General features: G+C 31.6%; 2 protein-coding genes across 2 annotated transcripts; both read right to left on the bottom strand.

The window, feature by feature from the left end:
• Positions 1 to 5,023: 5,023 nt before the first annotated feature.
• LOAG_07346 (hypothetical protein) lies at positions 5,024 to 6,490 on the bottom strand (the record flags this gene model as incomplete). Its single annotated transcript, XM_020447399.1, has 4 exons — positions 5,024 to 5,174; positions 5,595 to 5,774; positions 6,038 to 6,160; positions 6,365 to 6,490. The coding sequence occupies 4 exons, from the start codon at positions 6,488 to 6,490 to the stop codon at positions 5,130 to 5,132; spliced, it is 474 nt and encodes a 157-aa protein (XP_020302366.1). The 3' UTR covers positions 5,024 to 5,129.
• Positions 6,491 to 7,641: 1,151 nt separating this feature from the next.
• On the bottom strand, positions 7,642 to 8,631 carry LOAG_07345 (hypothetical protein; the record flags this gene model as incomplete). The annotated part of the gene is made up of 3 exons (XM_003142878.1): positions 7,642 to 7,809; positions 8,344 to 8,462; positions 8,574 to 8,631. 3 exons carry the CDS (start codon positions 8,629 to 8,631, stop codon positions 7,642 to 7,644), a joined length of 345 nt encoding a protein of 114 aa, XP_003142926.1.
• Positions 8,632 to 14,916: the final 6,285 nt, after the last annotated feature.

Below are 14,916 nucleotides of genomic sequence, written 5' to 3'. Positions count from 1 at the left end.
ACAATCCGTTAGTTGATGATTCTGAAGTAATTCTATTACGAAATCTATAATATCAATCACCGGAATTCAGCAAACAAAAGAATGAAATAGTTCACCGATTGATGGTTGTTGCATTTCTGAACACGTCTCTGGTTCTGAATACCATTTTTAATATCAGTATTAACTCTACGAATTCATACTTGCATCTAGCAAAAAGTGAATTCCAAAAGTAACAAAATCTCGAGATGGAGAATGATCTGGTAACTTCCTTAATGAAATTTATCTTTTGTCATACAAAATTGAAAGTGTATCGCCATCCTTCAAGGTAAATTGAGATATCTTGTAGAAAGTATGATACGCAGGGATCCGAGAAGACACTTGTGGAAAAATGTTCGCTTATCCAATGCGATGCATAGGTTTCGGATGCATATCTTTGGTATACTGTAATAAAGATTCGTATCTCACAATACAAATATAAATAAAATTCAGACAAATAATTCTTTGTGAGAGGAAGGGATGTATTCATTGGAACTGTCAAAAGAAGAGGTTCAGCCAAATGAAAGATGAATCGAATTGTGTATCATTGAATCAATCCACAAACAAGCACTAATGAAAAAACGAGATTTTCTTTCTTCATTTCTTAATTCGCTACCTTTTGCATATCGTAAATAATTGTAACAGTTTGACGCATTTGATAACATATTCAGGTTGGAACGTTCAGATTGTACAGAAATATTATAGTAGGCTGTAAATAGACTTAAAAGCTCAAAGATATTTTTTGTTTTCATTTCTGTTCAATTATTCTGAGGGAAAATTCTGAGAAAACAAATAAAATAATTAATTTATTGATGAAAATATGTGGAAAATTTATTATTAATTGCTAATTTTTTCTCTAAAAAAAGTTCAAAACAGATTGGATTACAGAATGCCATCGGCGTTTAATTGTAATATCGAAGAAATGTAATTTTGAATGAATGCAACGATTTAACTTCGAATGTATTGCGCAACTGTTTTTAACTTTCGTAATAAATTTTAAATTCGTTACATCATCATTTCTTATGTTTCTATTCGGAATTTTCATTCTGGAATCATTTATTTCTGCTATGGATTTAAATTTAATTGCAATTGTAACTTTGGAAGTAATTGTCAAATTTGCACCAGTTCAATATACACATATATCCGGAATATAATACCGAATTAGCTGAAAGGTCGGATACTTGGAATAATTACTTCTAATGGGTTATTTTTCCAACGGCACTATTCCTCTAACTTTCTTTGAAAGCTCAAAAGGAGGCAATCTCCAGTTGAAATAATAAAATCAGTTGAAATAACCATTTTTTGTTATTTCACCACCTGGCTTTCTATAAAAAAAAAATTAAGAAAACTAAGAGAAATTGTATTTTTTCAATCAGATTTGGACTTGGTACAGGTTTTGTTTTTCGCTTGTATTAACTTAAAATTTCACTTCTTAAGTCAACCTTTTTCATTTTTTTCTTTATAACAAACGCCAGAAAATAGTGAATTACTTTCGAAAAGTTTAATATTACGAAAATTATAAAATGAAACAAATTTTTTTTTGGCGTTTTGAGTTGGATAATTAGTACTCCAAAAGAAATGAGCAAAAATATACTTGGATTTGGACAGTCTATTCTTAAAGATATGCAATGATCTCTCAATTAAAAGGTAATTAATGGAAGTCGTCAAATTCTTAATCTCGAATCTCGATACTTCTTTGATAAATCTCGCAAATTTATTTAATTGAAAGTCAAATTCCTTATTAAAAAAAGTGTTTTCAACTAGAACAAGTTGTGTTAAAAAGAAACAACGAAAAAAATTATTGAATAATGCAAATGAAACCTACACTTGTGGAACACAAACTTTTAAATAAATTTTATTTTTTTTGTCCCAATTTCGGCATTTTTTGTTTCTGTTGCTTGAATGAAACTTTCAACTTTTCGTGTCTTCATTCACAAATATGTTAAGCGGTAAGTCAATCTAATGTCTCTTTACATTTTTTTAAAATAATTTTCTTCATTTTTTCGTTTTTTCTTGGTGAAATTAAACAAGGATCTTTCCCGAAATCAATAAATAACTTCAATTTTACTAAGATTTATGCAAATCAGTTTAAGGCCCATTGATCTTTTATCTAATCTATTACTCTATGAGTACTTTCAACATTAACTAAATTGGCAGTCCATAACATTACCTTTATTCTGCTGATCTGGCTGAGGAACAATGTGGCTTGTCGTACATTTCTCTTTAGTGCTGTAATTCTTATGATGAATCAGGCTAATTAACTCTTCGATATGCCAATGAACTGCAAAAAGATCACAAGGCTGGCTCATGATGAATAAGTAAAGCTGTAATTACCCTGAAACTGATAAATATTTTGATAATACAAGCAGATGAAAAAATGCCATAATGAAAGGAACAATTATTAATATGCAAGTGATGAAAGTAAGATCATACCACACTTCCCCTTTAAATATATGACAGCATAGAAGATGAATGAGTTTTGTGATGGGTAATTATAAATGCTACATTGAATTGTTCATTTCAAAATGATTTCATCAGCTAAGTATTATTCTGACGAGAATGAAACTAGCAAACAGTAATCAATTGCCAGTTGCTGTCTTCCAGTATGAACGTACACAAAAAAGAATTATGAAGAAATTTCAACTGAAAGGGATGAAATTTTTGAATTTAATAATGTTTTTCAGATCGAAAATCAATTCTGATAGGTGAACACACATTTTTCCATCCTTACGATACAGTTGATTTGAAAGGTATTGGAAACTAGTATGTTTGCCCAAATCATCCCCAAACTATCGAAACATAATTCTTCGAATGCACTCCATCTGCTTCATCCATTTTGTAAGCAGAGCAAGTAGAAATAAAAGTAGTAAAAGCAGAAATAGAAGCGCATAAATGAGCTCAAAATAACATCCTAGCATTTTAGAAAGGTAAGAGTAAACAGTTAGAAGTTAATCTCTGCATTGTTAATCTCTCTTAAATCAAACTGAGATGGTTTTATCATGTTTCACACTTAATTCTTATGCCCCTTAACTTGCTTTTGGCCCAGTTATCAATTTTGCCATTTCTTAATGATAAGGTATTCAATCATTTTATCACAAACTACTTGTCTCACAATTTAACATCGTTCTGCTGATAATTTTTGTGCTGTTCAGTGTTTTCAGTCCCTTTTCATGCTTACAAAACGTTATTTTTAGTAAAATGGCGTAAATTTTCTCTGGTATCAGATCAAGAAACTTTGCTAGCAGGAAGATTGCACTGCTTTGAAATATACGAAGAATTTCTTCCTTCCAGGACTCAAAACATTCCAGTTTACATCAAAATGTTTTCTCCTAATATCGAATAGAACTTGCTTCCATCTTCAAATTTTGAATTCATTTGAAATAGAAAGTCTGAAAAACTACAAGGTCAATCAAGAAAGCTATAATTTTTTATTTGAACATGAATAGAATAGGAACAGGGAAATATCAATGGTGGATAACCGGAAAAAAATGATTTATGCAAAAGGAATGCGCTTGTAAGAAAGACTGAGTCTGATTTAACCTTCTCCTTCCAAATATTAAGACACTATACCAGTACCCCACTGCATCACTCATTTTTAGAGATCATTCACTTTTTCCACTTCCTCTTCATTTCCTAAAATTTCTCACTCCCAATATCTCATTCCAAGACATTTTAAACGCAAAATTTATTTAGTTTTATCTACTGTCATTGTCCATTACTGCTTGTGATTTAGGACACTAAAATTGCTTTCCCACTGCAATGCTGGAAACTGTTAGATTGTGTATCGTTTTGAATTGCTGAAGAAAACTGGAAAAAAATAAAATTGAAAACTGTAGAAAATAGTCGGTGAAATTGAATTATTTTGAAGTCTAAAACTGTGATTTAAAAATAAAGGAAAAATTGTGATTTGGGCACCAAGAAAAATCTAAAATTTAAATAGATGAACCTTTTATCCCTCTTGATCTTTGATCACGCAAAACCTTCAATACCCTAAAGCCTTTGATCTCTCAAATAATTGTTGCATCAATTTAGGGAAATACTTCGCTCTCTTCAAATATTTGATTGCACTCTTAAATAAATTGAAGCAAAATATTGACAGATGGCAAAGTTCACTTTTTTTCCACTCTTCATTAACTAACGTCAATTGAGTTTTTTACAATAACTGCTCTTTTTTTTTACCTTCTTTGATGTTTTTTTTTATTTTTTACTTTTACTAATTAATTTGTGCAATGCTTGCGTCATTTCAGTTGTTTAACATTGTCAGTTTGGAGCAGTAATGGCACAATCGTTTTTAGTCTATTTATTTTCTCTTTCTTTTGACGTCTGATTTTCCAATTGTAAATTACCAGTTTTTTAATTACTAAGACCATTAATTTTACAGTGCGAAGTGTCGCGGAGAATAAAAAAGTCAATTTTCCAAAATTAATTGTTAATTCAATATTTTCTCATAATTTATGATTACCTCCAATAGGTGAACCATTTTATTTTATCATAAGATGAAGCATTCGTTTTCTTCTTCTTTTTAAGTAAATAGACTGATTATGGCAACCGAATTTTTTAATAAATTTTTTAAAAAAAAATTTTTAAATTTTAAATTTTTTAATTTAAACAAACTTCAAATAAAGCATATCTTTTTGGAAGCTTTGATGATAATTTTTGATCTCTAATACAAACCATTTACTTTATCATTAATATATCTGATAACACGTGACAATATATTAAAATATCGTTAATTAGGTAGAAAATGGAATGAAAAGAAAACTTGAATTTCAATTCACGTTCTACATGTGAGACATTTGCAAGATAGTTTTAAAATGGTCTATTATCTTCTTCAAGTTAGTCCTGGAAATAACATGTACAAACAAACACTCGGTTTCTCTAATGACTACTAGCGTTCCTTGCAAGGTAATATCTGTGCGGCTTAGGAATGACAGGGCGCTCTTTTATTCTTTCTACGTCCCATCCGCTATATAAGTCAATGTCACAGATTGAGGTTATGCAGAATTCATTTTTTAGTACGGAGAATGTTTCAGCTACAGAGGTCAAGGATGTTGAAAGAAGAATTTTACATTATGTGCAATTAATCAAATGAAAAATTAAGACGAGTGATTCGCTTAATGTTTATCAGCCTTGAAAAAGCGGCGCATTTTGACGAAATTCTGCAAAATAAAAATCAAAAGAATAATGGAATTATAAGATTGATTTAAAATTAAAAAGAAAAGTAAATTTAACTTCATTCGTCTTACTTATTCCTACTTCCAATCTTTTTCATCATTGCAATACCTATTTGTTGAATTCAAATTCATTCAGTTTTTTGCAGTTGTTAAAGACTCTCTTGGAAGAAGTTTTAGTTCGAAAATTCTAAGCAATAAATATGAATGGAATAGATTTTTAAAGTTGCAGGATGAAAATGAAATTCAACAGCAGATTTTCTCAGTATTTTAATTGGCGTGCATCTTAATTTTTCTTCAATATCTATTGAAAAATCAAACTTTCGAATTGTCCAACGGTAAAAGAAAATGTGATTATAAAAGATGGTAATATGAAAGTAGAAAATATGAAAATATGGCAAAAAATACTTCGGTTGTCGTCGTAAACCTATGAAGTTTTCCAGCTGGGATTATTAATAAATCGCCATACTCGCATAAGATCCTCAACCAGTTACCGCAGCCATCTTCAACATCGTAGTATGCGGAGCCTTCCATGATAAGCAGAGCTATCTCATTGCTTAGTTCGATTTCTTCGAATAGCTCCTCAATCTATTACAGGTGGATGAAGTTTACAAGTCATATTTTGCTAAACCTAAGTTTTATAACTAGCTATGCATGATTATGTAATAGCTATTACAGGATAAACTTATTGCTTGCAAATCCAAGCTAAAATAAAAAAGTCTTTTAAAGAGTTTTCAATTGAAACTTAAATTTATGCACAAGACATTTCACTTCAATTAAGTCAAGAGAAAAGATATTCTTCCTTTTCGCTAATAAACATTTTTTCATGTTATTATATAGTTATTTGCAACCTTATCTTCGAAATCTGGAGTGGTTCTAGCGTTTAATGTATATATGTCCTCCTTTGTCAATTTTCTTCCCTTTTTAAGTAAGGCGATTCGTTTTGACATTGAAATCTGATCTGTTGTGTCAACCTTCAAAAAAAAAAAACTCGCCAAATTTTATGATAAACTTGCTCAGAACAATTCAGAATTAATTAAATAGTCAAAATCTCGCTATAATTAGTCTTAATTAAGCAATTTATGGAAGAAAAGCAATGTCTCATCGATGAATGAAGCGCCATAACTTCAACAAGTGATGACGAATGTTTCTGGAAAAAACAAAAGTTCAAAAATTACCTTGAAATAAAGTGTTCCAGTTCGTTTCGTTAATTCATTAGGAGTGATCTTTTTAGGCGGAAATAAATGATGTGGTAGCCGTGGATCGCCGCATGGATATGGCTCCATATACCAAATTTGCACCATTTCTACTCAATGAAACTTTACTTTTCACGTGCGATTGACTGATTGTACAATTGACAAAAGCGCGTGCGAGAGACATACAAAATAACGATAAATACAAATTTATATTTTATTAGCTATACCTGGCTGCTGTGACTGAGTATAGCTAATAGCAAATAAAACAAAATAGTTTGTTAAATGGAAAAGAGTTGCTGTTAAATGGTAAAGAAAGTAAAGAGAAAGCGCACGTTTTTAATATATTTGATTTCACAATGCTTGTGGGTATACAATATTTTTTGTTGTCCCATTGTATGTCCAGATATAGAGATTGTCTGGTTTGTCGATTCTATAACACGCAACATGTAAATGTCTATCTGAGAAGCAATCCATGTTTAGATCTAAACAGCAGAATTCTAAAGATTGGTCCTGAGCTTTCTTGGTGGTGATTGCAAACTCCAATCGAATTGGGAATTGCGATCTCTTAAATTGAAATAGCATATCAGTTGGAATTATGGGAATGATTCCATTGGAATGGAGGAATGAGGACGTCTTTACCTTTAAAAAGTCCTGTCAAGACTGTTGCTTCCACGACGTTGCCATTAATTTTTCACTGCAAGCCGCGTGCCATTGCAAAATTTTGGCTCGTTGATATTTTGCAACATGATAAACGGCACGCCAATTTTCAACTGCAGTACGTGCGGTGGGTTCCCTGGCAGATTGAGAGCATCCGAAAATTCTGTTGGATAGTTAACCGCTTCATCTGCTTTCATAAAATGTCAACGAACTTGCATGTAACTTCCTCGCTTTGAATATTAGACTGAATAATATTATTAGGTTTGTAGGTGTCTTTATTCTTGGCTGCATGAATAGCTCGTTCGCTTAGCTAATCGTGATTCTTATAAATGGTTTGAACAATGGGAAGTACTTTTCCAACCAAACCTTCTTTTGACATCATTAAATTGCAGAAGTTATGAGGCAATGAAATTCATTCTAAGATCATATTAACCGGCACCTTTTTATTCCCGGTTTCCAGCAACTGATATGAGAATATCTCGGTTGATCGATCGCCTTACAGTTGGGCACGCATATTAGTAGCTAATTTTAATGTCTTTCCGTGTCGCAGAGTATTTTAGGCAAGCTGGGTTCATCCTATTAAGAACGAAGCAAATCTGAAGCTATAGAACGCGATCGTTATGTTCACATTCATGCATTCTCAAGTCTGACTGCATTCCTGATGCTTCCTTGATAATATTTGAGCTTTGTGTGTTTCCTCGTTTGCTGATACCCGTTCCCGTTCTTTCCGCAGTTTGATTAGCAATTTTCCGTTCCCCGAGTAAGATGGTCTAAGTTTGATCTTCTACGAAGTATTATTTTGATGAGCTAAAGCAGATCGATTTCACTGAAAAAGAAGAAAGAAAGTTATGACAAAAATATACAAAATTGCAAGACAAAAAAGTAGAAATAAAAAAAATAAGAGAGAATATAAATACTGAAAAATAAAAAAAACAGTTGAAAAAAGACAAAATAAAAAAGAATAGAAAAAGAAAAAAAATAAACTATACTCAGGAATAGTTCGCAAGTAATGAAAACTTACCAAAAATTGTCAAAAAAGTTAAAATAATTTGTACAATGAGCAATCTACCAAATGAAAGGTTTATTTGTAGTGAATAAATAACAGCTCAGCAACAAATTTGGATATAATTCAAACGAACAAATTATGCAAAAATAGTGACGTCTTGAAGGTAAACAGGATCGGAAAAAGATATGGTTGCGCGTAGATAAAACAGAATGTGTCCAGCTTCCCGGTTTTAGAGCTTACATAGGAGGATTTTATTCACAACAATTCATGATATTAAGCTGACTGACCGCAAGATGACCTGAGGTTCTTTAGAATGTGCCGACGGTGGCCTGAGATCCTTTAGAATGCGCCGACATTGACCCCTAACTTGGTAATCAACATGAGCTGATTTACAACATCTTGCAACATGAGCTTGAACTACATATATTTACAATGTCGATAATATTCAAACAAAAGGGTACAAGACCTCCATGATGACTGATCCTGATAGAGCTTACCAAAGTTCCTCCTCTCTCTCTCTCTCTATACATGTATATCCATGTACATTCGCAAAAAAGTGTGTTTTTACCTGTCGCACGTATGACATCAATATAATATAGATATATAAAAATACCCGCGTATTTGAATGCAACTTTGTGTCGAAATTTCAAACAATTAGTGAGGAATTTTAGAAGATTTGAGACTTTGGACAAAGCGAACATTTACTCTTTACTTATATAGATTTCCTTTCTAAAGCAAAAAAAAAAAGAAGCAAGAATGTAAACATTTTCGGTAAGGTACAGTTTTCGTTTCTGTTTCAATTAATAGCTAAATTAAAACACGTTTTGTGCGTCTGTGGAACCATTTCCCATGACTAACTATTCCACCTTATGTGCATCACTCATGCGTATTTAATGAATTTCAGTTTCACTCACCAAAATTTGAAATTTATCTACCTAAACCATACTCTAGCTCAATTTATTTAGTTCAATCATACTTTACTCTTTACTCTTTAGAACAGTTTAGTTGTATAGGCAAAGTATGAAGTTTGCATGTCTTTCAAGTCTTGCTATAGCAATTGTGTCGTATAAAAATGATTCCAATTGTTAATTTTGACATTACGGAACTCAATTTAAAGGTGTGAAAAGCAAACAAGCAAAAAATATGTTCAATGGTCACATACAACCCAATGATAAACAATTAACAATAAATAGCGATAAAAACCATTTGTATGAAGTTATTGAGGATAGCTGTAAGTGGAACCTCATGAAGCACTTAGATGCTACCGTAACATTGCTTGGAAGGGTAATTATCTGAATCCTTCTATCAATTTGATAAGAAAGAAAAAGACATCAGCAAGTTGACGCTATAATTAGCGCTTACTTGTAGAACATCAAAGGAAAGGTACGACATGTATGGTCATTCTATTTAGACTTAAAAGCGACCATATCTATCAAGTGTAACTGTGAAAAAAAGCTGCATCAATAGGCTACTGTAACGAGGAAATGTGCCTGAATTAAGTGGAAAATTGAAACAAAAAACCTTTGACTAATTGACATTTTTAACAATTTTTACTTTTTTGGAATAATTTTAGCAAAACTTTTCATTAATTGTATAAATTTGTATTTAAGGGACGACGATCAAAATGACTTTCTACAGGAATGCTGTAAGATAAATTGTCACATTTACTAATGAAATACACACTTTGAAATTGTGAGTTTGGCGTAATTAGACATTGTATATGAATGAATCATTGCATAACTGACCTTCCGCAATTTAGCATTCATCTCACATCTTATTCGCATATCAAATGATGAGTGGAATTCGAAATTGAAAATCCGAAAACTGATAGATAGAAATTTAAGTAAATGCCACTGGCAAATTCCCAATGATTTTTTAAAGCGCTCCTGATTGAGAGCTACTAATAAAGACGGTATTTAGCAGAAGAACAAGTAAAGAACCATCACTACATATATGATTAAAGAGACAATGAATAAATCAGGTTTGCTAAACAAGCAAATAGCGGAAGTACCTGAAGTTATATTTTGAAGTGAGAGAGAGGGAGAGAGAGAAGGAAAAGAAGAAATTTTAGAAACAATAATTAAGCAATTCGTTTTGTGAAACCACCGCCGTTCATCATTTGCACGGGGTTCGTTTTTACTGGCAGTGTTTGTGTTTGATGCTTCAATTGAGTGTTAGAAGTTGACGAAAGAATCATATATTCCATAATGCAAGAAACAGGAATGGGAGAAACCGGTTTATGCGTACAGGATAATTGGAAAACAATATCATCACTTTAATTTCGTATATGGCATTATAGCAAAGTCGAATGTAACCGGAAGGTCAGAGCAAGAAATAATTTCAAATTATCAGGCATAACGGACACTTATCTTTCGTGGCTATATAAGTAAGTTATTACTAGCTAAGACATGACTGACCAGTAGTGATAGTGCTTCAAACAGATTTAAATCACATACGCACCGGTTATACTACAATAAAGTTTGATAATTATGTCTATCGGAATTTGCGCAAATGTCGTTTTGTGTACGGTTTCCATTCATGCTGTTCGAAAGTCCTTCATTTTTTTCCGTTATGATATCATCAGTCACTTTGGAATTTTCTTCTCACTTTCATTTCCTTTTGTACTTTACAAAAAATTTTTCAAAAGAAGAAATTTCTGTGATGTAGAATTAGAGTTATGTTTGTTTCTGCTGTAATGTTACAATACGAGAAAGTAATGTGTACTCTATGCTTTCATGTCAAATAATGATAAGGAATGGATCTTATCAAAAAAAAGGAAACTACTTGTTTCATGACAGATCATGTCAAGCAGTAATTTCCTTGTTTAGCGTCCAAAAAAACTAAAATTTGCGCTTCTTTATGGTAGTGGTCGAGTCAAGCAATACATATAATCTATGAAATTTGAATTTGTTCAGATCGATGAGGAGATTTCATTCTTTCTTATCTTTCATTTTTGCGTATCACTTTCTCAAATATCATCCTCATATTATTGTAATCAGTTATGTTCAAAGTAATAAAAATTAAATCATACAAATTAGCTAATCAGGATAATACGTCACAATCACTGATATTTGTCGAATTTAAAACCAATAAACCAATATTTGCAATAATAATGATAAGTAATATGATAAAGTAATAATTAAATGTTTTCGTGGAACAATTCCATTCCTTGGGATAATGTTGCTCAGAAATATGTTACCATTGGTTCATCTGGAAAGTACTGATTATGCAAATGAGGCTAAATCATACATGGTACACAAAAAGAACTGATCACCTCAATCTTATTAAAAAGCACAGTCTCCTGTTTTAATTCTATCAATAAATTTGAAATGATAATTAAGGTACATTAGCATATGGCATCAATCATTTGCTGATAAAAATGTACGTGATATACTGGAAAAAAGAACAAAAAAAAAGTGTTAATTCAAAATGATGCAAGAAATAGAATGAAAAGATGAAAAAGAAAGTAATAGCAGCTTAGTAATAGCAGTAATAGCATCTAATAGCAGCTTATTTGCCTGATATACTTTCATTACTTATGCATTTGTATTTCTGATCTTATGTGCCTGTACTTTTGATTTGCAACTGTTATTTCGATTTATCAGAGAAAAAAAATCAATTTTTGTAAAATTTTGGCTAAGTTTTGGAAGCAAACATGGCATTTATTGCATAAAATATTACGATTAATCGTGGAATTTGGAAGTAATCTGGAAGTACTGGTGGTAACACTATAAGGGTAACGTCAAATTGTGGATATAGTTCTAATTCTCAGAGAGTAACAGGTAGAAATGCATGCAATTTAGAAATTATCAAGAGAGCTCGATGTACTGCAACAGGTTTCCTTCATTCAGGATACCATCAACATGACCTGAATAAGAGTACCTGACCTATCAAAGTAAGTTTCCATATTACAGGCTTTGTTCAATATGGTTATACCAATCAAATGCTAGAGCGTGTTACCTTTTTTGCTGCCCTTAAATCCATTATTTTATTTCGTTCGTTGGAAATAATCCTATAAAGAAAGATTTCCCTTTAAAATCGTAAATTAATTTCAATTTGTCGAAGTCTAATCGCAAGTAAATTTCTCTAAATCATTTACCAACCAAAAAGTAATAATCAAAACTGAAGAAGTAAAAGCCAAGAAATCATTTGGCACTGATGCAAATAAAAATGAAAGAACACTTAGAATATTTAGAAAGAACGCTTAGAACAGTTCGAATTTCCGAATACACACCATTCATGATATCGTATTCTGATTAACCATAAATTATCGATTCTGTAGTCCGTTTAAATATACGCAAGAGATTATGTCAACTAAATACCCTTGATTTAAAATTTACCACTCGGATTTCATTTTTGCACACATGCTAATACTGCTGCTTTCATCCCGACCTCACCGATTAGTCAAACTTCATTTTCATAGAAATAAGCCAACATAAAAGTTTCAAGCCAATGCTCTTCGATCAATCCATTAATTATATGACTATCACCAAACTATATATAGTGAGAAATGCAACAATTGCATTTCTTCTCCCAAATTTTCTATGCGCCAACACTTACGACTGAAGAGAGTGAGAAAAATGGCAACAGTTGAGAATAAAGTAGAATAGATGACCAACAATGCATCTCTGTCCCAAGGTGACAACCACTTATCGGAGATTGAAAATGAAGCAGAATAGAAAGATATCAATAGTGTTAGTAGTAGTGATAGTGATAGCTGCAGTAATGCAACATGCGCTGATGAATTAAGTGCGCGAAGTGATCATCTGCAATGAAATTGATAAACATTTCATTTCTCTATATATTTGATATGATTTATAACAAATATAGACCTGAGAGGATGAAACTTCTTGTACTTAACATTTTATTAGAGGACTGTCAACTTGAACAATTATGTCATATTTTCTAAACTCTATTTTGTGAAAGAGCGGAATTTCAAATAGGCATTATGATGGTAATAAGATGAACTATCCTGTGTTTACATCGAAATAAAATTCCTTTTATCAGTAATGTTCTCGAAATGTAAACTTGCATGAATCATTGTATTTAAATGAATAATTGCACAAGTAAATGATGATAGTGATTATGAATGATGGGATTTAAGGAGAAGAAGTGAAATCAAATGAAGAATTGATAGCAGACAGTCTGCCATGGAAACGTAAAGGTTTCGTTAATGGATAGGACAAAATATCTCTGGTATTGACTGATGCAACTGTAAATCGATATTGTTCTGCAAAATCATTCGCATGAACTAAATTAAGTTTAATTAACCGAAAATAACCAGCTAGACATAAAACTTCAACATGAAAATAAAACGATAAATTACAGTATTTTGAAAAGATCAACCAATTTCAAAGCCTATTCCTCTATCTCTTGATATCTTTTTGTAGTTTCTCGATGAATCGTTGCAAGTGACATTGGAAAGTTTTGACTTCTGGAGATATTATCAAGTAGTTGGAAAAAATAAGAATTAAACAAAAAATAAATTAATTACCCAAAATAATCATGCAATAGTAAATGGCAGGATTTTCGTTTGTTGGACATGGAAAACCAATTGGGAATACAACGGCAATTTCTTGATTCTACCTGAAAAATAATTTATTATTTCAAGAAAAAAACAAAGTCAAATATACTTAAAAGATAAACAAAATTAATCGTTTTGGAATTGTAATCATCGTACCGTTCCATTTTGTGGAATTCAATTATACTTATTATCATATCTCTCTAAATTTACCTTTCAGTTTAGTTGAAATATTCCATTTTGAATTGTTGGTTCAATTGACCTTTTCTAATTTCCTTGATTGATTGTAATTACGAAAAATAATGCATGGGATAGCAAATCTATTTCACATTGAAATGAATTTTTCTTCACACTCTAACTTGTTCTAAAAAGTTTCATTACTAACGCAATTTAGCGATACACTCACCGGAATAAATAGTTTCCCTATAAAATAAAATGGTAATCGCGGGTGAATAATTGATACAGACCGGACCATGGAATACGTACCGCAGGATGACCATTGCTCCAATTCTTTTGATGTATATGCTTGAAGCATACATCAGTTGATAGCTGCGGAGCGCATTTATATCACATGCTGGCTCATCAAGGATGATTAAAACTAAATTTCAACTTTTTATTCTTCAAATAAGAAAATTGAATCAATCAAACAAGTCATATGAGGAAGTTGAACGAATAAGTGATGAATAAATTAAGCAGCGAACATAAATAATTGCGCAAAAACAGGGCTAACAATGAATTTTAGAGTTCAAAATTCTATGCAAATTTCAAAAAACATAGAAATTTGATTGAATTGAAAAAAAAATTGTGAAGAAAAAAGGAAGAAACAAATGCAGCTCAAAATGACTCGCTTGAATCATTAATCAAATGCATGTACAGTAATGAGGCCTCATTTAGATTACGAATCAGAACATCGTGATTAGCCATAAGATTAAACTCTCAAAGGAGCAAATTTATCTGAAAAACTCAACTATTTATTTTCTTATAATTTAGCAACTTTCAACAAATAATTTTTCTTAAATTACTGAAACTTGTAAGAACTTTGCCCTTCCTTTTATTTCTCGTTCATTTAGACCACAATCCGTTATACCAGCTTGATGTCTAAACATCAAATATTCCAACCTTTGGTGCAGAACTCTCAAACCTCTAATTACAAATCCGTCTGAATCTTTGGTGCAATCTTGTCTTTCAAAAGCCAAAGGTTAACATACCGGCATTTCTAACAACACTATGTATCTCGCGGATTAATAAAATAATCGAAACTTCTTTGAGAAGCCGTACCGTAGCTTTTGAAGAGGCACAAAGTTATCACAAGTGTTGTGCAATGCGAAAATCCGTTATTTGCGAAAATGC

Source organism: Loa loa (genome assembly GCF_000183805.2).
Source record: "Loa loa unplaced genomic scaffold supercont3.10, whole genome shotgun sequence".
In the NCBI taxonomy this organism is placed as follows: Eukaryota; Metazoa; Nematoda; class Chromadorea; order Rhabditida; family Onchocercidae; genus Loa; species Loa loa.
Note: the sequence above shows the minus strand (reverse complement) of the source record. Positions and strands in the feature narration are given on the sequence as shown.